The sequence below is a fragment of the Sciurus vulgaris genome, assembly GCF_902686455.1.
Source record: "Sciurus vulgaris genome assembly, chromosome: 15".
Classification (NCBI taxonomy): Eukaryota; Metazoa; Chordata; class Mammalia; order Rodentia; family Sciuridae; genus Sciurus; species Sciurus vulgaris.
In genome coordinates, this window is record NC_136476.1 from 37,094,103 (window position 1) to 37,121,185 (window position 27,083).

At 38.1% G+C, this 27,083-nt stretch overlaps 1 protein-coding gene across 3 annotated transcripts in view; it reads left to right on the forward strand.

Annotated features, from left to right (window-relative positions):
• The first annotated feature begins 13,424 nt into the window (after nucleotides 1–13,424).
• The window catches only part of ADAMTSL1 (ADAMTS like 1), a 381,058-nt gene continuing 367,399 nt past the window's right edge, over nucleotides 13,425–27,083 (forward strand). For all 3 annotated transcript variants that reach the window (XM_079113153.1, XM_079113154.1, XM_079113152.1), the window contains exon 1: nucleotides 13,425–13,622. In XM_079113153.1, coding sequence (XP_078969279.1) covers nucleotides 13,560–13,622 — 63 coding nt within the window. In that variant the 5' untranslated portion in view covers nucleotides 13,425–13,559. The remainder of the gene's footprint in view (nucleotides 13,623–27,083) is intronic.

A 27,083-nucleotide genomic window follows, 5' to 3' on the forward strand; every position in this document is an offset into this window, starting at 1 on the left:
TTGTGTAATCATACATGTACATAGGGTAATGATGTCTGTCTCGTTCTTAGTATTTTATTGGGTATATTTGATGTACCACTCTGGGTCTTAGTTTATTGGCATGGACTTAACCTTTTCATTTCAAGTCATTTCTTGAGACCTTACCTCATGTCTTATTTTATTCATTAATTCAGTATTAATAATATTTACTGAATATCTTAGAACAGTCAAGCACTGTTCTAGATGCTGGGGCTACAGAAGTGAGCTGAGAATGCTGTCTCTGCACTCAGGGAACTTACTCACAAAAGGGGTAATCAAGTTAATTAATCAAGTTGTTTAATCAAATAAGTTATCTAAGCCTGTCTGGCTTAATGGGATTCTTTGGGAATGTATTAAACTGTGTTAAATTTTGTAAAAATTGATTCCTATTATCTCCAGCAGAACTAAGGAAACCAGTGATTAAGAATGAACTCCTTAGATTATTTAGAAGTTGAGAGCAACATTATTAGGTGTTTTGGAGAGCAATCCCTAAGTATGGCTCTTCCCATTTAGTTTTAACCAATAATTGACAAAGAAACAGGGAAGAAAGAAAGGGAGGATGATATCTTCAGAATGAGGAGGCAAATAAGTACAAAATGAAAAGTACCAAGAATGCTATCTCAGTCACAAATGGACATAGTAATGAGAAAACCTACTCATGTTTCCCACTTGAGTAGAGTTGAACCGAGCAGAAGCGGTGGGAAAATCGTTGGCACTCTTTTTCCAGAATTGCATTGTTTTGATGTTCTGACTCAAGCCTTAAGCATGACATTTCATGATCAGCTAAGCCGCTGAGCAACCACACCCTATTCTTGGCAAAAATATATATCATATTACATTACAAAGGAAAGCACAATGGAAAGTTTTCTTAAAATAATAAATAAACACTGTATCTTATTTATAAATCTTGTCAAGATTTTCAAGGACTTGCCCAGCTCCCTGGCAAAACCCCTGTTTGTTTGCTATAGAAGATGCAGTGTGCAGAGTAGCTGCCTGAACAGCTAGCTCCTTTTCAATTTCAACTTCTGCAACCCTAACCAAGGGGGACTGTCTTCTTTAGTGGTAAAAGTAGATCCAGGTTTTATGGCTGGAGAGAGTCCAGGGCACTCAAAAGTGAAGCAGACGGTTGTGAAGAATTATTTATGGCAGATTGTGTGATGCCTATGTTGTTCTCTGATTTAATGGGGGAGAAAATGAAATCTGAAGCAGAGTGAATCCAATTTCCAGATTTTACTAGGTGTACACGTAGGTTTTACACCGGGATACCATGGTGACTCCCAGCTTCTTTACATGGTTTTCATACTTTGCAAAAGTAAGCTCTTTCTTAAACAGACCCTTGAAAATACTTCACTGGGTTGTCCACAAGAAGTCTCCAGACAATACTTTTGACTTTCTCCTGTAAGCAAAATAAATCTATTTCCTTTCTAAGAAATATAACACATAAATGCATATATTTGGGTAAATATCAGCATCAGATGTTATTATGCATCCTATTTTCATGTATTTGTTAATCAAGATATATAATTATTGATAAGAATACTTCATGTGCATCCTATTTTTCTCTTTAGTTTGGTGAGCAAATTAAGTCCTTACATTATTATACTTTTGTTTTCTGAATTTTTATTTATTATTTTTAAACACTTATTTTAGTTGACAAAAATTTTATTTATATACATTTACTGTTGTACCACATGTTCTTTAAAATATATATGTATTGTGAATTGATAAATCAAACTAATTAGCATACCTCACACACATCATCACTGTGGCCCTTATATCATTACAAATGCATATATTTAAAATATCACTTTTATTCATATGTAAGGTATGTGTCGAGGAATTTCTTGTGCCTTTTTATTTAACTTATCAATTTCTTTCATTATTAAGCTTGTATCCCAGAATAAGATTTACAAGAGAGAAGGGAATAGCACTTACTGGCAAAGCAATATCTCGTGCAAGCCTCATCTAGCCTAACACAGACCTCAAGTGTAAGAGAAGGGAGGGACAGAACAAGATGCTGAGCCACAGTAGGGGGTCTTTGGGGGAATAAGTAGGAAAAGGAGTAGGCAAGAGGAAATACCATTTTGTTTCATTAGTACCTTAACAGTTAAATGATAAATATATTTATAAAGATACATATACAAATATTTGTATGAAATCTGTGTGTTTAAAGTATCCATAATAAATGTAAAAATTTTGTATTTGTATGCATTTGTGTAAAGTACTAAATAATTTTTACATTTATTATGTAAGTCCACAAGTTTTTAACAAAACTGATCCATTTCAGTTTTGTTAATACTCTATCCTAGTATCCAGCACAGGGCTTAGCATATCGTGAGAGCTTAACAAATATTTGTTGAATGAATCAGTATTTGTTGAAAGAATGAATCCACTTCTACAAAGCAGTACTCAAAGACCATTATCCATTATGTACTTTAAGAAATTAAATGTCACTAAGATCTTTGAATACTGCTTTGTACAAATGGGTTTATTCCTCAACAAATACTTACTCGTTCAACAAATATTTGTTGAGCTCTCACAATATGCTAAGGCCTGTGCTGGATACTAGGATAGAGTGTTAAGAAAACTGAAGTCTCTCCCTCATGGAACTTACAGTCTAATGAGGGGGAGAGACATTAAATATGTCATCACACAAATATAAATACAAATGGAAATATAAAAATAACAATAAGCCATGATAAGTCCTGTGCGAGAAAGCATTGAAGTTGTAAACAATGCGAAAGCCAATCTAGAAGGCTGATCCAGAAAGGCCTCTCCAGAGCAAACCTGACTGTGAAGGCCCCCTGGAACACAGTTCGTACAGACTTCCGTTCACAGAACCAAATCCAGTGTACATGCATGAATACTCAATCCAAGACACACATGCCTAATTCCTGCTTTTCCTTTGACTCTGGGTAGCACTGCTGACATAGCATTGGTAAAACTTGTGATTTTTTAAAAAAAATTATAATAAATTTAATAATTAGACATGGTTATTTGGCCCAAGATTTAGGAGTTTACTTCAGGAGATTTAATTAAGATACGAGGATTGCTTTTTTTCTTCTTTTATATTCCTTTTTCTCTTCCTCAGAAAACAGTTGCATTATAGTAAATGTACACAACATAAAATTTACCATTCTATCACCACCAGCTGTGTTCAGAACCTCCTCATCTTCCTCAGCTGAATCTCTGTACCCCTTAACTTCCCATTTCTCCTCCCCCCATTCCCTAGCAAACACCTCTCTACTTTTTGTCTCTATGAATTTATTTCTAGGTACCTCAATAAGCAAAATCATACCTGCCTTCAGAGTTCATCCATATTGTAGCATGGGTCAGAATTCCCTCCCTTCTTCAGGCTGTGTAATATTCCATTGTATATAAATGACAAATTTCCCTATTCATTCATTTGTCAATGAACATTTGGGTTGTTTCCATCTTTGGCTAGTGTAACTCATGCTGCAGTGAACATGTGTGTACAAATATCTGTTTGCATCTCTGTTTTCATTTCTTTTGGGTTTATTCTCAGAAATAGAATTGCTGGATAATATGGTGATTCTATGTTTAATTGTTTTTGAGCTTGTGATTTTTAAATTTATGCATTTTCATCAAATGTTTATTAGATCCCTATTTCATGAAAGGCATCTGTGCCAAAAATTGGAAAAGAACAAGGCTCACTGCCTTTGAGGCCAAAGTGCAATGTTTAAGTAGTTCTCTCTTATTCTTTCTTTTGATGGTGATAATGATTTGCAGTACAGTTCTAATTCCCTTTCCCAGGATTCCTGCGACTAAATATAATAGCATACTTACATCTAAGTAATAAAGTAACATATTAATATTTGTATCAGTGAATGCAAGAGTGCCATCATAAGTCATGTTGGGCAAGAATTTTAGTTTAGTCACTGTGAGTATGAAGAAAAAAACTACTCATCATGAGTATAAAGAAAAACAGTTTAGTCACCATGGATTATAAAAAAAAACAATGTTTTTAGCACCATGAAATTACTCTGTAAAAAAAAAAATTCCACCATTTCCTTAAGAGGTCATCATGGCCAGCTTCCTTTTCATAATCACACCATTTTATTTGTATGTTTGTATTTCACTGTCTTCCAAACAAATTGAAAGATTGTTTAGAGTAAAAACTACAGTGAAAACGATTGAACTATTTACATGGAAGAACAGATTATAAAACTCAAGGGAGAACTGGTGAGGGGATTTTAAAACTATAGACTAAAGAAAGATTTGGCCACAGATTTTGTTCTGAGCTTCCTAGTAGCCAAAAGAAAGATGGCAACTTAGAGAATTACATAGCGCCTATCATCTAAGAAATAAAACATACCAGCCAATCAGAGTCACACTTTTTATATTTGACCATTATGTTTTGGGAATTTGCCATACAGGGGTTCTTATATTATTGAACTACATAAACAACATTATCCTAGATAATTTTATAAAGTCTCAAGTCCATTACATATATACATATCTCCAAATTGGCCAAGATGGCTGCTCTAGACTTCACATCATTATTCCAGCTACAAAAGGAGGAAAGAATGAAGCAGGGTATGCCTCTTCTTGATGGACATTACTGGAACTGCTGTTACTTCTTCCACTTACATCTCATGGTCACACAGAGCTGCCAAAAGGAAATGTTTTCAGTCTGGGTGGCCATGTATGTTGTTACCAAAGCAGAAAAAGAGTTAATATTTCTGCCACAGATAACTTATTTAAATGAACATTTTTTTTTTTAATCTAAAATGCAGACTGGAATTTAAAATCCAAGCTTTTGAGAGCAAAAGTAAATGCAAATGATCACAGTAAACATCCTTACAAGGCCATTCTGTGTCAGACAAGAGCACTTGCATCTTAGTCCAAGCGATAGAAAAGTTGGAACAGTGGAAGGGGTGGGAGAAACAAAGGGGAGATGCAGTAAGCAAAACCCAAAGCGAGGCCTATAGGACCCTTTGCACAAGGACGCGCATCCCTCTTTAAAACAGACTGTGGAAAAGCATCACTCTCGTGGTTGTGCCTAGAAACTTGCTGCTGCTTTATTTCGCCCATCTGGACATACCTCCAGTGGTCCTCTTAGGAATGCTCAGGAGGAAAGCAGGCAGGCACACAGCACATGGCCCTCCTTTGCCTGCCTGCCTCAAGTTCAAGGAACCTCCAGGCTGGGACCTGTGTCCCATCAAGCAGCTTCCCACTGGGTCCTGGGATCAGGTAACATCTTGCACTCATATCCTGGGATGAGGGTTTCTCCACTTTGTCCTTGGAACTCTGTTCTCTTTCCATAGTTGCTAGTTTCTGTGCTTTGAAACAGTTTTGGATTTTAACTCCCAGGAAATGCACATGTAAGAGATAGATCTCTAGATTGTTTTACCTAAGTTTCTTCCAGCTTTACCCTGTATCTGTCCCTCAGGACACCTACATAGCTGGTAATGTTTTGCTGTTGGCTTGTATTCAGTTCCCTATGTTTTTACCTTATTCCCCCCCCCCCCCTTTTTGCCATACTTACCAAGTTTCACATTCCTACATGAAAGTTTTTTTTCAAAAGAAAGGCCCACCACAGTTTCTAATAGGAACCATGTAATATCCAGTTTTCCTTACAAACTCCATCTCCTTTCTGGAAATGTGAGAAATAAGCTCTCTGCAAAATAGTCACAGTATGTAGGGCAATGAATATGTTAACTAACTTGATTTGGCCATTCCACAATGTAAATATGTATGAGTGTGTATATGCTTATATATATATATGCAAATATATATAAATGTAAATATATATATTTGCATATAAATATGTATATACACATATATATGTTTCAGATCATATTATATACCACAAATATGTCATTTTTATCAATTTAAAAAAGTAAATAACCTCAAAGGTAAACTATACTGCAAATTAATCTTATAAGTTCTTTCTCATGGTTTCATTACTTGATAGGTTTTGCTACTCCTTTGTGAGTGTATTTACAATAGTGATATCAGATAATCTTTTTAACTTCACATAAAAAATATAAACCTAGTTAGTGTTGGCAAATATAACAAACATGTAACAGGAATGAAATTGAAGATCACACAATGATCTGTTTTATTTCAGAGGAAAAGTATTCTGATTTTCCATGATTTAATTGCTTTTCCGAAATTCAACTTTATTTCAATCTTAACTTACATTTTTCTTGGTTTTCAGAGACCATCTTGGCTTTTGTAATTCTGTTTTTTTTTTTTTTCCCCCCTGTGGACATACCATATGTTAATTAATTCGCACATTAACAATTTATCTACCAATTTTATGTGTAAGATGCTGTGCTCTGTTCTGTGGGTGAGCACAAGACTGCATAATCTTAATATTTGTCCTCACAGAGAGGGAAGGAGAGAAGGAGACAGAGATTGATTGAGACTTTACTCACAAATAGTGGTGTGTGAAAAGTCAATCTGTGTGGAAGCAAATCTGTGGAGGTATGAAACAGAAGCAATCACTACCTGCTATTTAGACAAGTAAATATTATAATTCCAAACTAGAAAATAGAAAAAATGTTTACCACCAGTTAGGGGGAGGGGTGGGCCATTTAAAGACTGAAACAGTAAAAGAAATCAGAAATAAAAATCAATGGGCTGGGGATATAGCTCAGCTGGTAGAGTGCTTGCCTCACAAGTACTAAGGCCCTGGGTTCAATCCCCAGCACCGCAAAAAAAAAAGATCAATAACTTGCCGACAAGCTTAAAACTTCTACCCAAGAAAAACATCTACAAATAGTATTAATAAAACAACAAAGAAGATTTTTTCTGTTAAAAGAAGGGTCCTATGTGTGATGGCAAAAGAATGTATCCAAATATATAAAAACATTCCAGCAACAAAATGAGCAAAAGTTTAAAAAAAAAAAAAAAACAACAACAGTAAGGTTTCTGAATTTGAATTACATCTTAAAGGGTAGAAAAGACATTAGTAGGCAATGATAGGAAGAAGGACCATCCAGACAGAAGAGATATCCAGGATGAACAAACACACAGGACTCCAAGTACCTGGGGTATTCGGTGATGTAAGGAATTTCAGTTGGGCTGGTGCATGGCTTTCTGTTGTCCTGGGATTGGAATCAGATCAGGGAAGTCCTTGAATGCCAAGCTGAGGAATTTGGCTTTTGCATTTCAATCCCACTCTCTCTATATTGTCTATAAATCTGTTAACAGCCCTTCACCTTATTGTCTGGCTCTGGTATAATTATTTTATCTGTGGAGGATGATGTCATGGAAATAGCACAGAACTAGGAATCAAGGACCTTGGATTTATATATTACACTTGGGTTTAGTATATGAATATTACAACCATAATTCAAACCTCAGCAATTACATTGATAAGTCTCTCTATGTCAAAAAGGCTACAAAAGAGTTTCTCTGTTGCTAAAATTCTCTGTAGTGACCTGTCCTGCACACAGTAGGTACTTACGAAGCATTTGTTGAATCTAGTTGAATCTAATTCAGTAACAAACCTTTGGCATCCATAACATAATCCCACGCTATGTAGACAAAGGAAGAATGAAGACTGCAAATTTAAGGGTGGTAAGCAATTCTATTATCCCAATTCAATTTAGTGATCTGGTATGAGTTTGTTTGTTGGGAGGGGGGTTCCCAGGGTTAGAATCTAAATTGTGATAGTAACTTTCCCCAGAATTTATTAGTATTTTTAATAACACAGAAAAGTTGAAAAACAAGTACAATGAGCATTCATGTCCCATCCAGCTAGACAGGTAATGCTATAGTGGTCTCTCTGTAAACCACTCACTCTACTGCCCAACAGTGCTATGGTGTATCACTCTCATGACTCAAAAAATTAACCAACCAACCAAACAAACAACAACAACAAAATAACCCTTGGGCTCAGAAAGTTTTAGCCATTTACTTCCTGAAAGTCCTCTTGGTAACAAGTGAAACTACTCAAAAATCTGAGTTCTTTTCACTATCCCAAAGCAGTCTCCAGAATTCTTTTCTGCTGCTGACTGGAGTCACAGATTATAACCAAGTGCCTGCAACATGAGAAGCCCAGCAAATAGCATTTTAGGCCATAGGAAGAGAGAGAAACTGGGGACACAGGTGCTTTAGGAAGTGAGAGAGGAATCAAATCAAATTTTAAAAGTTGTTGAGCTCCTGCCATAAGTAATGTCAATTGCTGGACACTATGAGGAAAGAAGGAGATGATGGGGCAAAAAAACTTAAAATCATGCTCATTAGCCATTAAGCACCCTGTAGTAGTGAGTGAGGCAGGGTGAGCACCAGCAGGAGTCCCATGCTTGGTCTTTGGCTTCCTCTGTTCTCCAACACTTTCTAAGCCTTTCCTGGCTTCTTTTCATTTCTAGAAGCCTCTGTACATCTCAGGTCTTCTTCAGTTTCCACTTCTTCCATCTGGATCTCCTCACTGAGTTCTCCAACCATTGGTGACCTCTCCCTGCTCTGAACTCCTGTGGATCTTTGCTCCACAGACCAAGTATAGATTAATGGTTTGGGCACAGATTGCTTGGGCTCATATTTTGACCCTTCTTCTCTCTGTGTATGTGATCTTGGACAGGTTCTCTCATTTTTTTGTGCCTCAGTATTTCCCTCTCTTAAAGGGGGCGTATCAGTAAGAATTCTGTTACAGAGAATGGAATCTACTCTTGGGAACGTGAACAGAAAGCAATAAATTACAGGGTATTACATAACTTAGAGAATATTTGAATTGCCAAAGAAAGACTCTGAAGTTTGCTTTCTGAAGAGTCTTCTGGTGCTTTGCAGAAACAGACCACCACAGGGACTCCTGCCTCTTCTACACTCAGAAAGTTACCTGCTGAATGCCAAATTTGAATGGAAATGCTCCCCTTCTCCAATTCAACTACTAAAATGCACATCTCATGCTGGCTTCTTGATGCCCACAAAGTATGGGTGCAGGCAAATCATATCACTCTATAGATTTTCATATGCAGAGAGCAAAGTGTGGGCTCTGCCTCACTTCCTCCTTCCAAATCTTGTAGCAGTGCTTCACAGGGGCAAAATCTAAATCCCATCCATTACCTTAGCTGCAAGGGAGTCTGGAAATGTAGTATTGGGGTTTCTGGCCTCTGCATGTCATGGAGGCCCTGGTTGGGATGAATGTGGACTGCTAATCTACCATAAATAACACCCACACAAGGACAATAAGTTTACCTATCCTATAGGGTTGTGGAAAGGATTACATAAAATGATAAATATGAAGTACTTATAACAGTGCCTGACATATGGAGACTATCAATAAATAGAGCTATTTTTCAGTGAGTTCCTAAAACAGTGGTCTAGGGAAAATCAAACAGCCTTTGCTAGATCCCCAAAAGTTCCACCTGCTAATAAGTAACTTTAATGAACCTACTTATTATATAAGGAACCCTGTTCCCTCATCAGAACATTGAGGCAGAGAGTTTCTGCACATATATCATGTTAGATCATGTGCAAATGGCAGTTTGAGGATTATAATGAGTGCTCTGGTGGCTTCATTGTTAAGAGACAAGGGGGATGAAGGGAAGGGGGGAGGGGATAGGAAAGAGTAGAATGAATCAGACATGACTTTCCTATGTTCATATATGTATACACAACCAGTGTCAATCCACATCATGTACAACCACAAGAATGGGAAGTTATCCTCCGGGTATATATGATACGTCAAAATCCACTCTACTGTCATGTAAATCTAAAAAGGAGGAGGAGGAGGAGGAGGAGGAGGAGAAAAGGGGGCAAGGATAAAAAGAGGGTCCTAGGTGAATTGGAAAGTTAGAGTTGTATTCAAACAACTCTGTGTTCCACTTCTGCCCCTAAGAACAGCAGTCTACTTCCTGAGCTTTTTTCTTATCCACTCTTCCATCATTTCTCTCCCTTTGAATTTCAAAATTAGCCAGAGACAGCACAGAATTTCACCAGGTCCCCATGAAGGAAACAAGGCTCACATGCTGCTCTTGCCACCTCCTGATAGAGAGGATGCCCTCCCCAGGTCTCCAAAGCTCCTGAGCTCTTTTCAAGAGAACCTCTGTGCCCTCTACACCAGTTCCTGGAACTGAAGGGCCAAAGAGGCTCAACCTCAAGGAAGAGACAGGTGGCTCTGGAGCAAAACTTGTAAGGCATTCTCCCCAGGGAGAGAAATTCCGAAAGTTGAGCTCACTCTTTCCTGCCATAAAGCACACTGAATGTTAACAGCTTGCTGCTGTCCAAGCTGGTGTTTTTTAAATTAAGTATTGTTAAATCCATACCATTTGGAATGATGCTTCAGACAGCCCTGACACTCGCTCTTGCTGCTGCTTTCATTTCACCTAATATATTGTGCGTGGAGCCGGGAACCAGGATTACGGCTGCCACGGCTTCTGCTGCTGCCACTGCTGCTCCACAGACACTTGCAGACGGCTTTAATTTAGATACCTGAAGAGGAAAAAAGGAACTGGGCCAACGCCCTGCTCACATGCCATAAGGGGCCTTTCCCCAGCGGCCGTTAGCATGGGTCTAGATTACCTGGAGTTTTATGTTATTTTTCCCTTGGCACTGAAAAAGCTCTTAGAAATGACAAAGTTGGGAGACAGAGACACTGTAGGCTAAAATAAGCTACTTTCCATCATCAAGTAATGTACGCCAACTAAACCCTGGTCGCATGCCTTCTGCTCCTCTGCCCCCCTTTCAACACACCTCCCTTTGGCCAGACAGCCAACATCTGAATCTGTATTTATGTACAAATATACAGATACATATATGTGAAAATGAGATAAGAGTGAATTTCAAGTCAGAAAACTCTGTACAAAGGCCAGTTTTAGCCAGTGAGGCCTTAGGCAAGTCTCTTAGCTTCACTGAGCCTCACTTTCACATTTATAAAAAGGCACTGGCACATAACCAGCTGCACCAACTAGTCCAAAAGGTCAAACGAGATTGTAGATGTAAAAATCATTTTATAAACCTTAACAAGATCACATATACTTTGGAAAGTATCAAAATTAGCTCATCTTTAAAATATTCCCCATCACCCTTATCCAACTTGATTTTTTTCTCCTTCTAGTATTTTAAGCAAACTCAGAATTCCCCCTGCACTGTGTTAATTCTGGACCGTGCAATTGCTTGTGCAAGTGTCTCCGGATACACTTAACAGAAAAGATGGTGCTGTGAACATAGAGATCAGAAGCGTGAGACACTGGGGAGCGCTTCCTTTAGGTGTTCAACCAGTGATGGAGGTCTGGATTTTAAAGTACTATATTATTTGAGGACTTCATTGAAGGTACCATCTTGTTATACATTGGCATGCACCAAAAAACTCAGAAGATAGTATTGATTTCCAAAGCAGAAGAATCTAGCATAGAAGTGGCTACCAGTTGTTTTCTGACCTTGCCAATTTTTCTTCTCTACAAACGGGTATCTTATTATTAGTATACTAATGCTACTATTCTTTCTCCCACACCTGTTCTTCTCTTCAGAACCGCTTAATGAGTGGTGTTTATGTGTGAAGAGGTGCTGCATTTTGTAGAATTAGTTTTAGCTAATGATCCTGATTGGAGGAAAAACACCTATTAGGAAGCTCCAGGGCATAAGGACATGGGGGATGGGGGGGGGGGCGCTAAATGAACAGATAACAGTCTCAGACTGAAAGTTCATTTCAGTCAAGTTTTTTTTTTTTTTAAATGTGATGAGGATCTCAGATAGCAATCCAGTATTTTCACATCTACTTGTGAATATTCTTTAGCTTTTGAGAGTTAGCTAGTTTTTGAGAGATTAGTAAAACTAATCTTTCTGAAAGGGAAAAGCGTATTTCAAAAATGGGACCTCTTGGTGTGTATGTGAATTTGTACTGTCATTTTCCTGGTTCCACACATTTGGTAGTGAGGAGAAAGGTGAATCCTTGGATGCCCTTGACTTTTGTGACAGGTTAACAGGGGGAGTTTTAAAGATCCTCTCTCTTTAATTGATATGCCATAAGAAGTAAATAGCTGAAGTTGAACAACCTGCTTTTCTTCACCTTTTTGCAAAGCAACACTGCAGGTATGCGTATTGGCAGACCTGCCTGTATTCACTTGTCTATGGTGGCTAGATCAGGTTTTCCATATTCGTGTGTTTCAGACCTCTCATCCGTATTTTTTAATAATGAAAGGAAAGAACATTAAGTGCCTTCTCCCTCCACCACATGTATTTCTGGGCTATCAGATCTGCAGAGAAAAGCCTCCTGGTAATACACTATGAAAATGTATAGCTGGGTTTGCTATTTCATGCTTTGAAAACTCAATGATTTCCCTAGCAGATAAGGGGAAATATGTCCTTATTTGACACTTAACACTTTCCTAAAACTAATAATCTCCTCTGGTAGAGTCGAACCTTGCTTGCTGGTAGATTAAGTGGCCTCTGCGCTTCCCTTTGCTGCTGCCGACCTTGTCTCTCTTGAATGCTCATTAGTACTTCCTTCAGAGCTGGGCTGCACCTATGAGGTCAACCTGTCCAGCCCTCTGGTCAGCAAAGGTTTGCCCTCCGAGTACAGTAGCTCTGTGAAAGGATGAGTGTCAGGTGAAGAGGAGGTTGTAATTCTTGGTTAAAAGGTTTGGGGATTAATTGAGGATTTAATTCATCCTTTCTTTCCCTCCCCCTGGAAAGCAGATAGTTGAGAGCTGGCAAGGTGTCAAAACCAGGCAGTTCCTCAACCCCAAATTTCAGCCCCACTCTGTCTGGAGTCTTTGTTCAGGGCTTCTTTTTAAACCAGGGGTTCTCAATTTCTAATTGTGCCTTTAGAATCAGTAAACTTGGATGTTTCAAATTGTCACTTTACAAAGAAACAACTTGCTCCCCGCCCCCCATCAAGTCCTTAATACACAAAATAACTTATGCCGCTGTTAGGTTTAGTGAGGAGTTTTCGTGAACTTCTGTAGTATGCCTTTTCCTAGTCAAAGGGGAAAATAAAGAGGAACCTTCTGAAGAGGAGAAAAGCAGTTGCCCAGAATACGTTTAAAGGGCACATTAAGTCAGTTTTTGACTATGGTTCTCTCCCTTTATGGCATATGTTATATATTGACAGGGATTAAGTTTCTCTCCTGAATGGAACAATACATGGACACAGGGAGCTACTGTACTTTACAAAGCAGCAGACATCAGCACAGGCAAATGGCAAACAGAAACACATCTCACAAAGAACTGACCAGGTTAGGGAAAAGCCCAGTGCTTTGCTTCATCTTGTGCACTCTGCATCTCTGGCATTTCTCTTCTCGCTCTGCGCTCGCTCTCCTTTCTTTTTCGTCCTTTTCCCCCTTTTTTTACTCACACTGTTACACTTTCTCTGTCCCCCTGGCTTTGTTATTCAGCATGTCTGATTAGCAGGAGCCTGATTGGCTGGCTGCCTGCTCCGAGAGAGATTCCATTCAGCTTACCCCCCACCCATCCACCCACCCACCCCTTGGTCAGGAAATGTGAGCGGGGCTGATGGAAGCTGATAGGCAGGGCTGGAGTGTTAGCACCAGGACTGGATGTGACAGCAGGCAGAAGAGCACTTAGCAGCTTATTCAGTGTCCGATTCAGATTCCGGCAAGGATCCAAGCATGGAATGCTGCCGTCGGGCAACTCCTGGCATACCGCTCCTCTTTCTGGCTTTCCTGCTGCTGGTAAATGCCTTTTCATTTCAATATGTTACTATTGCCATTTAGTCTGGGTGCTTTTGGGGTGTTTGTGTGTGTGTGTGTGTGTGTGTGTGTGTGTGTGTGTGTGTGTGTTCATCTTAAAACTCCAGGTGAATTTATTTACATAATAGAAAAAATAGCCCAACTCCTTCCAAAACTTTAACCCCAACTTCCCAAGCTGAATAAAGTCTACAAAACTTACAGGAATTAGTTACAGGTATATGAAAATATTGTTACTGAGACACAAACTTTAGGATATACTGCATAGAGTTTGTGAGCTGAGGACTGCATAAATGGTTGTGTATATGCTTGGAATTTGGATAAGATGTCCTGAAATCAAACTCACTTACTGTGCTGTTCCTGGTATTTTTTGAAGAATAAGCTGTGAGGGGCTTCCCCCCCAGTGCCTTCTATGGATTACTTTTCTTCTGTACACATGTACTGTGGAACCAGGTAAAAGAGGGAGGGAGAGCCTTCTGTGCAGCCAACCCAGATTATAGCTCTTAATTACTGCACATCATTTATGGATACAAGTTAATGCTAGTATTTAGGAATTGAGGATTATAGTCTTTGATCTCAGATCTTCTTTTGAAGAAGAAGAAAAAAAATGGTGACTTTTTGTACGGTTGATTTCTACAGTTATAGTGATAAGATGCTCTGTTCTTGAACATCAGCACATACTGCATTTTTGACTCAAAGTAAATGTTCCGTTGTGACTCATACTTGGTTTTATGGGCAGAAAATGAACATTTACTGTCCAAAAACAATCTACACTCAAAATATTAATAGCAATGCACATTTTTTTTTAAACCAGAGTGTTCTGGGCAGGCAGTTTAGTAAACCTCATCTGAAGGTTTGATTCCAAAATTTGCACGCACTGATTCCAAACAAACGTGATCGTAGCTCTCCTTGTCACATTTATGACATGCCAGAACTTCCTCAGATGGTAACAAGGCAAGAAGGGAACAAGGTAAAAATGCAACCAGAATATAGGTTGCATTGCTTTGTTGATGCAGAAGGAATATTTTGTCCTGCTTTGATTCTGACAAATTTGATCTGCACTATAATTTTGAAGAAAGGAAGCAAGCCATTTGGTGATATCGAAAAGCTCCAGGAAGATTCATTGGCTAGCGTAATCAGACAGTGATTAAATATTTTATGCATTCCTATATCTTAATAATTTGCATCATTGTATGTAAAAATTACAATGCTGCCTTGCAAATCAAAATATATTTTCAATTTTTCATTGAAACTTAAAGGCAAGTGAAATTTTAATCACAAATAGACTTTAAGTTTTAGTTATGCTGAAGAATATAAAGAGCAGAATGTTTAGGTGTGCTTTATGACTTGGAGAGCAAGCAATTTATGAAAGGTGTCTCATTTTTTCCATATGGGATGTGTTACTTATATACATCATTAGTTTGTCTCGTCTTTCCTTCTTTGTGATTTTTTTAAAGTGTGTGTTATTTCCCCAGTAAATTGCATCATAAAGCAAATTACCAGTACACATTACTTTTTTTGATATTTTTGTATGGAAGTATGATCTCATTATACTTTAGTAATACTAGCCTACACAGGAATAGATTGTTTTCCTACCCATTTGGTAAATGCATTATATTCTCTTTGATATCTTAAAATCATATATGTATTTGACCATATAATTAGACTTACTTGGAAAAAAGGAGTGTTTGCTTATTTCAGAAGGACTTAACACATTTGGATTATAATAATTGTATTATGAAGTTGAAATGAAATCAAACCCAGGTTTATTTTATATCTGTGTTTAAATGAATTGCGATTCTGAAAGTTATGCTAGGAAGAAAAAAAAAAAAAAAAAAAAAAAAAAACAAGAAGTAGCTGTTGAGTGCCTAGATACATCCCATGCTGAGCAAGAACAGCATTAATAAGAGTTGTTGTGTGTTGTGTCTCAAGGTGGCAAATACTAGACTAGTTGTTTGAAAAACATTTCAGTGAACCCTCACAGTAATCTTGTAAGAAACTACTTTCAAACCCATCCTACAGATAAGGAAACCAGCTTACATATGAACCCAAAGGTCAAATAAGGGAGAGAACATAAATTGCTTTGCACTATGGTCATAAAAATGTCTGGCAATGATGAAGCAAGGGTGAGGGTTGGTCTGTGCTTTTTGTTGGAGACAAGCAGTCTTTTTGCATCACCTTGGCTGTTAAAGATATGTACAGTGTGGTGGATACTTGTTATACCTTCTCATTAACTGCCTCCGTTAGGTTTGCAGCCAAAATTAATTATTGGCTTAAGAGAAAGTGAACTTCAGTCTGACCCGTAGTTGACTTAGAACCAGAGGAAGTGTGACTTCATCGGCTTAACCTCAGGCTTGATAGAGACACTGAATTGGAGGACCATTTTTCCTATGAGTCTTTTACATGACACAAGAGTTCATCTAATCTTAGAATTAATTTAAGTAATTTCTAAAGGTCTTTTTAACTTAATTGGAAAACATCCTGTCTGTCTAGTGGCAGGTCCAGTTTTTACCACATCAAAATAGCCTTCATTTCATTGACAGCTAACTCACCTGTATCATGACTTGGTTCCTCGGTGTGTACACCTATTGAATACTATTGAGCCTTGGTTTTATTGAAATCTTTTCCTTCTGGAACATCATTCCCTAAAGAATTAGGTCCCAATGCCTTTCTTATCTATTTTAGATTGCCACCATATTTTCATGCACAGTGCACCCTTTGGAGACTTCTTTTTAACTGTGGACACAGTTGCACAGTAGTACCAAACAAGAGACTTCATCTTGATATTCAGGTCAAATTAAGCCACATAACACAACTTTCCCAATCTTCTCACCCTGTTCCCTCTTTTCATTCTCCCTCCTTTGTCTCCATTGTTTAACTCAAAAGAAATGTGGCAAAAACCATGACCGGCCATTGACACGTGTGTCCATCTACGCTTGAAGTCAAATCCCTTCTTGTCAGAAAGGCATTTAATCAAATTTGCATTTGCTTTTTGTTTCTTTTCAGTGGGTTTTAAACTCTTTTTGCCTGCTATTGTGAGAGTTGCAAGACTAACACTAGGAATTATAATAAAGTACATGTGTTTTTCTGTTGAATTTCTTTTTCTTTTCTGTATTAATTTATACATGGAAACTAGTCAAACACAATAGCCCGTTCCCTCCAGTTCCCCTGGCACTGTCTTCCACTATTATCTAAGTGGATCTATCTTGGATGGCGAGAAGCTCCATTAGCTTGTGGAATGAATGTTAAATCCCTTATTTACAGCAGATTGTGGCCTGTTCCAACAATGAGGGAGCATGTGTGTGCGTGCGTGCGTGTGTGTGCGTGTGCACACATGCACAAGCACTTCTCTATAACTTTCCACTCTGCATCTATTTCTTATTCTCTACCTATGCTGTCTTTAAATCAAGCTTAAGGATTTTCTCATTCATCTGTAGAGCACAGCAAGGCATTTATTTAAAGAGGATTTTCTTGATGTTTTTTGTGAAGTTTCTTGTATTTTGTTGTCATTGTTATTTTCTTGGGCTCCTGTTTATAGAGTTTCAGTCTGTTCAGGACCTCTTCCTGGCTCCCTTATTACTTTCATATGAACCAGTTCTGTCCCTTCATATAAGTTGAGGGAAGAATGTCCAATAGTGGTCACTAGTGAACCACAGAAGAATCCTGTTACAGGGGAAGTTTTCCTTGAATGATTCTATGGACGGTGAAGACTTGTAAGAGAGAGAATGAATAAATGAATGTGTGTGTTCATGTCTTATAAGATTCTTAGTCCATGTTCATGCCCCAAGTGGAAAGGGATGAGGAGATGCCCTAACACCCTGGGGTAGTCTTTTGCTCTAATTTGGAGTGGCACAAAGTTCATTCTTGCAGGCTAATATCAAAATTAAAGTCCGAGATTGTGGAAAGTTTTAATCAGTGAAGTGCACAAGCTACTCATCTGAAAACTCAGTTGATTTTAGCATGTTATGCATAAGAATTATATCAGGATGAGATATGGCCTGGTATTGGGGTCCTCTCTATTACTGTGGCTTTATCAAAATATAATTTTAAACTCTTCCAGGAAAATAAAGTGTCTTGTGAATTTCTGCATTTCCTGCAGCACCTAGTAGAGTGCATCAGAAATGTTTGTGAACTAAATTAAGAAAGGAAAGGACTCACAGAGACAATCGCATGGTGCCCTTACTCTTCACAGTTTTCTGTGTTTTCAGACTTCATTTGTTTAGTCCACTTTCTTCGGTCAAATGACAGTTCTGCTTTAAATTTGTGTGCATCTTTCAGGTTCCAGGAATGACACTTTCTCAGGTTCAGTTATCTAAGTTTCATCCTGCCCTTCCTCTGTAAGCATAGTCTACTGTTCTGTGGTCTCATGAGTAGGTAACCCAGGAGTGACCTCTTCTAGCATAGGGACTGGAGTCTTCTTGAGTGAGAGCATTGCTTGAATTCTCACAAATAACCTACTGGTTAAGTGTGTTGAGATAATCACAGGAAAATGGGTCTAAATTGAGTTTTACAGTCTTGCCATTGTTACTAATTTTCTTCTTCTAGAGGGCTGGCTTCAAACTGTGTTTTCACCAGAATGAGACAAATTCATGTCATTTTCTGTCTACATCATAAAAATCATACCATGTGGTTGAATTTTGGCTTGATTGGCAGTACTGGCTCATGAGCGGCTTAGGACTGGCATACCAAAGGTGATGTAAGTCCTAAAGGATCCTAATTGAATAGGCCAGCACAGCTGTGTGGGGAGCCTGCCTGCTAACTGGGGTGAGCTGTTGCTATCAACTCCTTCTTTCCATGAGCTCAAAATTAAATGACTAAATCTCCCCAATTCCCGAACTTCAAGATTAAAACCTACATTGAATAAAGCTTAACTGTTCTGCTTTGTAACTGGGGCACCCAGCATGGAAGGCAGTTAGTTAGTTAAAACTTTTCTGGCCATGAAGATGCCCCAATAGACGTAGTCTTAGTCTGCAGCCAACAGTGACCTCTAGTTTTTCACTTGTTTGATTTCCAAGAAGCTCAGAATTTATAAATTGACTCTAGCCTCCCTATAAAGCTGTGGAAGACAGCAGAAAGAATAACATGTTCCTCCTATTTCTATAAGAATATCTGATCATTAGATCTCAATAAATATTGTTGAATTAATGCATAAGTGGATAAAGAAGAATGACTCAGCAAGAAAACATAAGACGAGAGGAAAGCACAAGCAGGAAGGGAATGGGAACGTTCATTTCCAATGTAAAGCTTTTTTACTATTTCTAGTTTTGATAAGACCAAGTCAAAAGTACTGATAAATTCAAAAGAGCATATATTTTGTGTGTCTCTTTCTCTCTCTCTCTCTCTCTCTGAAATATATATGGTCACATAGTGAAGAGTCCCTTTTACTATTGTCAATTAGAAGAAATCAATATGCATGTTTTGTATATTTTTTATCCATTAAGTTCTCAAGTGTTTTTCCTTTCATAAAACTTGTCCTCAGGAAGAACATGATATTTACTTTAGCTACGGTTTTATAGAACTTGAAAGTATTTATAAACTCTCATTTGAGCAGAGACAGTGTTGTGGATTCACCGAAACGCCTTTCTTTTTACTACTGGGCACAAAGATAAACTATATTTCTCACCCCTCTCTGTGACTGGATGGTGCTATGTGACCCAGTTCTGGCCAGTGGAATATAGTTAGGCATGACATATGGCACTGCTCCGCCTGACCCCTCCGCATGATCCTACAAGCAACAAGTACTCTTGATCAGAATTTCAAAACTCTAAGGATTGGCAGAGACACCAAGTGCAAGGCCCAGGTCCCCGAAAAGCTACATGGAGCTCAGCCCCTCACCTTTGCCTCTCACAGACTTCACTGTGAATGTTCATTTAACCATAAGCAGAAAATAAATGTTTGTTATAGGAAAATACTGAAATCTCTGGAAATGTGTTATACTGGAAACTTAAAATAACATGAGCTTCTAATATACATGCTATGAACACTAGTACTTAAAGTACTAATACTAGTTTCCTTTTATTATATGGAAAAAGAGAAATAAGAAGATGCCACATCATCCTAATGGTAGCTGAATCTTTGCAATTGCAATTTATTGCATATTTAGTGTGTGCAAAGTAGTTGAGTGTCTGTTGGTACTGCAGGAAAAATGGGAACATGGGCCAGTTTTTCAAACACAGAATACACGAGTAGAGCAGGAGTAAGTAATGAAGAAAAAACAAAAGCAAAAAAGAGGCAGGGCTACAATAAGCCAGTTGGAATCTCTGGGAACAAAGCAAGACCATATAACCAGGCTAAGGGCACAGAACCACATGGATACAAGGGGAAGACAAAGGCAGGAGAAAAATGCACTGAGAAGCAGACACTAAGGTGTTCTTCTGAAGCTGCTCCAAGACAGAATATCAGAAAATCAAGGAATGGACAAGTGACAGAGAGAACAACAGACAGGCAAAGAAATATTTTTCACAGCAGCAGAGAAAGTAAAACAGGTTTTTTCAATATAACCAGTCTTGGACTATCTTTGACATATTTGGCTTGGCGGTGTCTCTATTTGTCAGCTTTTTGTCATGATAATAAAATACCTGAGGCAGCAGACTTAATAAGAGGTTTATCTAGCTCACAGTTTTGGAGGCTGAAAGTCCAAAATGGCATAGTATAGGCTTTGTGGGGAGGCCTCTCCTTGGCTTCATTACCTCATGGCTATGGAGGGTCATGGTGAGAGTGTGCAGGAAGCAAGCAAAATTGTGTCTTGAACTGGGAGCAGAAAGAGCCTGGCATCCCCCATCCCTTCTGAGGGCACGCCCCAGTGACCTAAGCACCTCCCACTTGGCCCCACCTCTTAAAGGCTCCACCTTCCATTAGCACCACCAGGGGTCCAGGCCTCCAATCACACTGCACCCTTGGGAGACACTCAAATCACATGTAGACCATAGCAGTGTCCAAGTATCATGAAAAAGCTTTGGGTTTAGAATGTAACTATCTGGGCTGAGCACTGAGACCAGCTCCATGCTCTTGACCCATTACAAAATTCCCTTCTGCTTCTATCTGTGTATTCATATACTATACCCATTGCATCCAACTCCCCATGGGTCTGGAACAGGTAAAGCCACCATTAAATGTGGAACTATTTTATAAACTCAAAAGACCAATAATGCTTCAAGTAATTAGTTTCATTCATGTGAAAAATCATTTGTCCATCACCAACTGTCTACACAATACAAAACAAAGATCCCCTGGAGACAGATAAAGCCTCTATGGAAGATAAAGACAGAGTACTTATAAGGAGGAGCTAGGTAGTTTTTCAGATATTTTCTTGTTTTATTTATTTATTTTTTTTAATATTCAGAAAAGCACCTCTTCTGTAGGCAACAGTTCTGTGCTGGACATTATTATTTTCAATTGTCCTATAAACTGCTTCATCCTATAAACAAACCTCTCTACCTACTTTGATGCTATTTGTTTAATGCTCTATCTATTTGTGAATATAAATTATGGCTTCCCACAGATTATGAAGGTTATTCCATGGATATTATTAGTCACTATGTGACTTCAAACATTAAAAATTACTTTTATAATCTCTATAGTTGAGAATACCAATTTGTACAACAAAACACACTGGGATGGTCTCTTAGTTAAGATTATTCCACAGGGGAAAATTTTTATCAGAGCAAATTGTTATCATCCTGAGAATTATCCTTATGTGTGACTATTATCTAGGAAGTTTTCACCTGTCCACGATTATGGGGTATCATGACAGATTTCAATCTTACATTTTTACTACATTGTGTTAACTTTTCAATATCCAAAATCCATGCAAAAAAAATTGCCTTTGGAATTTTATTTCTGTAAGTGCAATTACTATAGCAGGTTGCCTCTCCTTCATTAGAGTTTTACTTAAAGTTCTTATAAAATAATTTAATTATGATAAAACCAAAGATAGTTGAGAGAAAGGGAATAGCAGAAAAATCACGTGTATGAGACATATGCCATTTATAATGCAGATTTATTCCACTTCTGAGGCAAGAAATTTCAGGACTCTAATAGTTTCACCACCTGTGAATTATTTGGGTGCACCTCATGAGCGGGTTCTTTTTTCTATTTGTTTAAAGAAATAAGTGGTATGTTCGCCAATTCTACACTACATTAATTTTCACAGAGTTTCCATTTTCATCTTCATTGCTTTTTCAGATTTTTTTCCAAAGCTTCTGCCATTCTCCAACTAAAGCTTTGGGTATTTTCCCCTTCAATTTTTGTCCGGGGACTTTCTCTAAGTCAATTCAGTCTATTGGCATAAATGTTGGGACAAAAGAGTGTGATAACCTAAGACATCCTGACATAAATTCCATGAGCACTAAAGAAATGAGACAGGAAATTGTGAGCAATCTATAATAAATTCAAACTGTCCAATAAAATAAATATCCTTTACTTTGTTCTCATAGTAAAGTATGGCCGGGTGTCCGATTTCTCAACCTACTTGCCGACTGTAATCTCAAGTCACCATTTGAAGTCTGCACACGTACTATTCATATATTGTACTTCATCAGTAGAACCAGAAATGAAAAAGGGTTATGGAAACAATAAGATCTCCTACTGTTCAGGTGCTGAAGTGAGATTTGGAAGGAAAGTTTTCAGAAATTGCCTGTTCTTTCATTACAGTTGTTATAGCCATTGGTCACTGAGATCTAATAAAGTTCCCTGATGTGCCACACACTTTTACTTTTCATCTGGGGCTTGTAGCTGCTCTGAGATAACAAACATGCTTTGAATTTACTGTCAAAGAGTTAGCTTAATAGCATTGAGATTGCCAGGTTATACATGCAGGGTACTTTAGAATTAAAAGGAATCTAGTCAATTGACTAGGGTCTCTTACAAGGCAGGAGTTGGGTGTTACTTTGTCTTGGAAATCTTTGTATCTCTGGAAGTAAGTAGAATTTCAGTGCACAAGGTGCTTAATGTAAGTTTGTTGTTTGAGTAAATGAATTAATTGCCTCTTCTAGCCCTTTCATTTTGCAGATAATTGAATTTAAAATATAAATGTTTGCAAAAGATTTGAGTCAGATTTGCCAGGAACACCTACCAGGATCCTGATCATGGAATCTGGATCTTTTTCCTTTCAGTTCATTCTCTTTCCACTAAGTTCATTCTCTTTTTACTATACTGTGTGTCCTCTAAGGACCTGGAAACAAGAGCCATCAAACAGGTCTTGGTAGAAAGGGACTGGAATGTTGCAATATCATGCAGAAGGAGTAAACGAAGCTGCTGGAAAACAATCCTGAGCTAAAAATCAAGGATCATTGCTGGTTTGTAAGCCTCAAGGTGACCTGGCAAGAAGAGGAGACTAAAATCTGTAGAGCTTCTCTCTCTCCCTACACCTGTGTCATAGTAATAGGGTATCCTTACTCTTTTATCTACATCAGTGAAAAGTATGAATAATTTGGCAATATATATGAGCAAATAAGAAAACTTCATAAGAAAACTTGCATACAGTAGGTCTATGAGAAGTGTTAGCTTCCTTCTTGTCCCTCAGCACTAAACAGCATATTCCTTGAGGGCCTGTTGTATACCAGGCACTGTGCTGGGTGCTGCATATACTGTGTCAAACAAAACAGACATGGTTCTAAAGATGACTCCTCCTACATATAATATCACAAAGAATTTAGGACGGGGTGGGGAAGACAGGAATTAGTTGGCCAGCACTTTCCATTGGTTTTAAGTTGCTGTCATGATATTATTTTTTTTAAACTGTATATTTAACTATTGCTGATGTAAGGGGGTCTCTGCCTAAAGAAATAGACAAATTAATTCATTATTTATAGTGATTCAAGAAAGAATGTGTTAGAAAAACTCTGAAGATTTATATTTAAGGTCATTTTTTTGAGCTGTGCTTTTTTTTTCCCCCTGAAATTCTCTTTTTCAGTAATTCTGAAACCTAAGCTTAATGAGTGTATTGCTCTGTGTCTGTGTTTATTTGATACATAAACACCTGTCTTTTCAATCTTAGAGCTATGCTTCAGCACGGAAACCTTTAAACCAGCCCCTCATTCAATCGAACAAAAGGCCAATTGGCCAAATACAGAATGCTAATGACAATGGTTTGTTAACTTCAACTTGGTAGAGACTACTTACAATAGCATTGCTGTGGCTACAGTCTCCAGGATGTTAAGAAACTCATCCAGTAGTTTATGCTCATGTTAGAGTTGTAAATAACTTAAAGAAGCTAATCTCAGACTTTTGCATTTTATAGATTATTAAAATTTCAAAAACACATAAGGAATAATTTCCAGTTAGAAGTTATAGAAAACAAGTATAAAATTTCAAAATTTTATTTCTGTTACCTTTGGCCATTAATAAAATTTAAAGAGCTTAAGTTTTCTATCACTTATAATTTTATATATATATATACTTTTTAGTTGGCAATGGACCTTTATTTTATTTATTTATATGTGGTGCTGAGAATCGAACCCAGTGCCTCACACATGATAGGCAAGCACTCTGCCACTGAGCCACAACCCCAGCCCGTATCATTTATAGTTTTGCAAGTGAAATCAAAATAGTTAATACTAAAGAGAGTGCTTGCTTCAACATAAGAAACATTTTCCGTATATTAAATTATCTAATTATCATAACAACCCTATGAAGTAGTTACAATTATTTCTCCATCTTCGAGATGAGAAAATGGAGGCAAGGAGAGGTTATATAATGTGCCTAAAGTCTCTTAGCTAGCTGCAGCAAGATGCAGATTCAAACACACACAGAGTTCACTCTTGTCCCAACTCCACCACTGTGTCACTCATGCAAGAAATTAAAGGTCATTTGAAAAACCAAAAGTTCCAGGTGCATAGTTTTGGAAGAAAGAATTAAATATACAGAAGTATGGAAAACTAACCAGTGTTGTTAGTTTTCTCTTATTCTATGTATCAGTGAAAACTCTCGCAGACTGGTCTGTTCTATGTTAGTCAGTTTCTTTGAGATATAAAGATGAACAGGACCCAGGAAGCTCCCAGTCACTCAAGTTTAAGGAGATCATGCAGAGTGAGGCCACGTGCAGTTGCTGCAGCAGCACAAAGACGGAAGCAGGGAACCTGAAGGATGCTGGCATTTGCTCTATCGAGGACAGGAGGCAGAGGTGATGGAAGAGGGGACATCCCAGGTAGAGGACAGAAAGTGCAGAGAGGAGACTGCAGGGAACAGTGAGGAAGACCTGACAGCTGGAACATAGCCAGGTCATACAGGGCCATGCAGGCCACATCCAGAAACTTTGACGTGGTTGACCTGTTTTAGAAAGACAGCTGTGGGGGCCACGTGGAGTAGAAAGGTCTGGGAGAAGGAGGCTAGATCCAGCGCTAGACTCCCAGGAGGTGCTCAATAAAGGTTTTTGGAATGAAGGAAGGGATGAGTGAACTTTTTCTTTTTTTTGTATTTGGGGTTGAACTCAGGGCACTCTACCACTGAACTACATCCCCGACCCCCGACCCCCCCACACCGTCTTTTTTTCCCCTTTGAGACAGGGTCTCACTAAGTTCCTGAGGCTGGCCTTGAAATTGTGATCCTCCTGCGTCAACCTCCCAAGTTGCTGTGATTACAGACAAAGAGTGAATAATTTTACTTAAGCATCCTTGTTAAAAATTGTGATCTTGTGTCGGGATTATGTTTTCCAAACTGTGGAACGTCTTTGGGAGAAACAAATGCGTCTGGTATCCTAAAAAGTGAAGACTTTCTGTTACTCAGCAGAGTATGAATTTCAGGCCCAACCCTTCTGAAGAGATCAGCACACTGTTAGCCTTAACCCTTTATTCACAGTGAACCTTTCAAAATAAAGGGAGGGTATATCAAAGAGGCTGTCCTGTGTCTTCTAAAGGTTTTTAGACCCTCATATGACACAAAACTGATAACATGGAGTCATTTCTGCACCTTCACGTGATTACTGGAGTTTGAAGCTCCAGTCTTTTCTGGTGTGTGGTCATTTATCTGTTCTCTCATCAAACAGTGCCCCGTTCAACTCTTCAGATTCATGTTACAATTTGGATCTCTTTTGGGGACACCAGAAAATACCCTTGCCCTAATTCTTACAGGTGCTGCATTGTCTAATAAGGGCTCCACGTGTGCTGCTCACTTGGAAAGCAGCTGAAACTACCAAAAAAGATGTAGAATTAAAGGGTATACATGTATCTGCCCTGATTAAATATTCATTGTGGGCTTCAGAAAAAAAATCAAGCTATTTTAGTATAAAATGACTAATTTAAAATTTCAGATATGTCTGAAATTGCCAAATCATTTGCTATGAAAAACATATTTTGACCAAAAAAGCAAACTCAAGTTTTATTTAAAAAGTGTGAGTTAACGTCACATAAATTCTTCACAAATCCAATTGCTAGGGAGTCAGATTTTAAACTAGCCATAGAATCCTTGGTATATATAATTTCTGCTTTATGAACAAATTGTCTCCATTTGCATGTGACTCTTCATGCAGCATTAATATGAATCTGTTTATAGGTTGGTCTCACCTCATAACAGATTTACTTTGGAACAGCATCAAACAAGTACTTATGTTTTAAATCATATGGTCCTGCTTTCTTAATAATTTTGGACCTTTACCACTTTGAGTTTCCTTCACTCTCCCTAAAAATTAAGTAGAGCAGCATAAAAATCTCTTTATACTTAGCAAAGGTATACAATGTGATTTTCAGTTTCCTCCTGTGTGCCAAGGACTGTGCTGTTTGTTTATATGTTAGACAAGCTTCACCACAGCCCACTGTACTGATAAAAAAACTAGAGTATTAAAATCTAAAAGGTAGGGTGAATTTGTCTAGTTTTTGTCTGTGTGTATTCAATTGTTATAGCAAACAAATCATATTAAAGTATGCAGTGCAGATTATTTTCCATGTTGTTTGAACTATGTTTTTGGCCTCTTCTGGCAGGAGCTTCCCCAGTGTGCTGAGTGATTTCCACAATTTTAGAACCAAGTTCATGAGAGTTCACAGCTTGTACCGTATTTCATCGATCCTAGGATACACATGTTTTTTTTTTTTTTTTTTTTTTTTCCAACTTTAAAACTTGGATGCATCTTATAATTGATAGCAGGTCATAGTTTAGTGGGTGGCATTTTTAAAAACCTTACAATGGCACACAAAATAATAATGTGATTCAAACAATGGCATCTTAGATTTGATGGAATACTATATCAGGATATTTCCAATATCTAACAGATGGGAGCAAATCTAGGCTTAAGATTCCAATGCAGAAATGTGATTGGGGAATCCTCCCATTTGACACCCTTTGATGCAAATGGTTCCCACCTTTGTCAGCCTCTCCTGGTCTGAAACACTGGAGAGAGTTTGTACATTGAGCTTACCTTAGTTCTCTTCTGTTCCCTGTCAGGCTCAAAGCCCTTTGCTTTGGATCTCCTTTCTTAGACAATGTGTGCCTCAGTTTCCTTATCTCTAAGCAAGT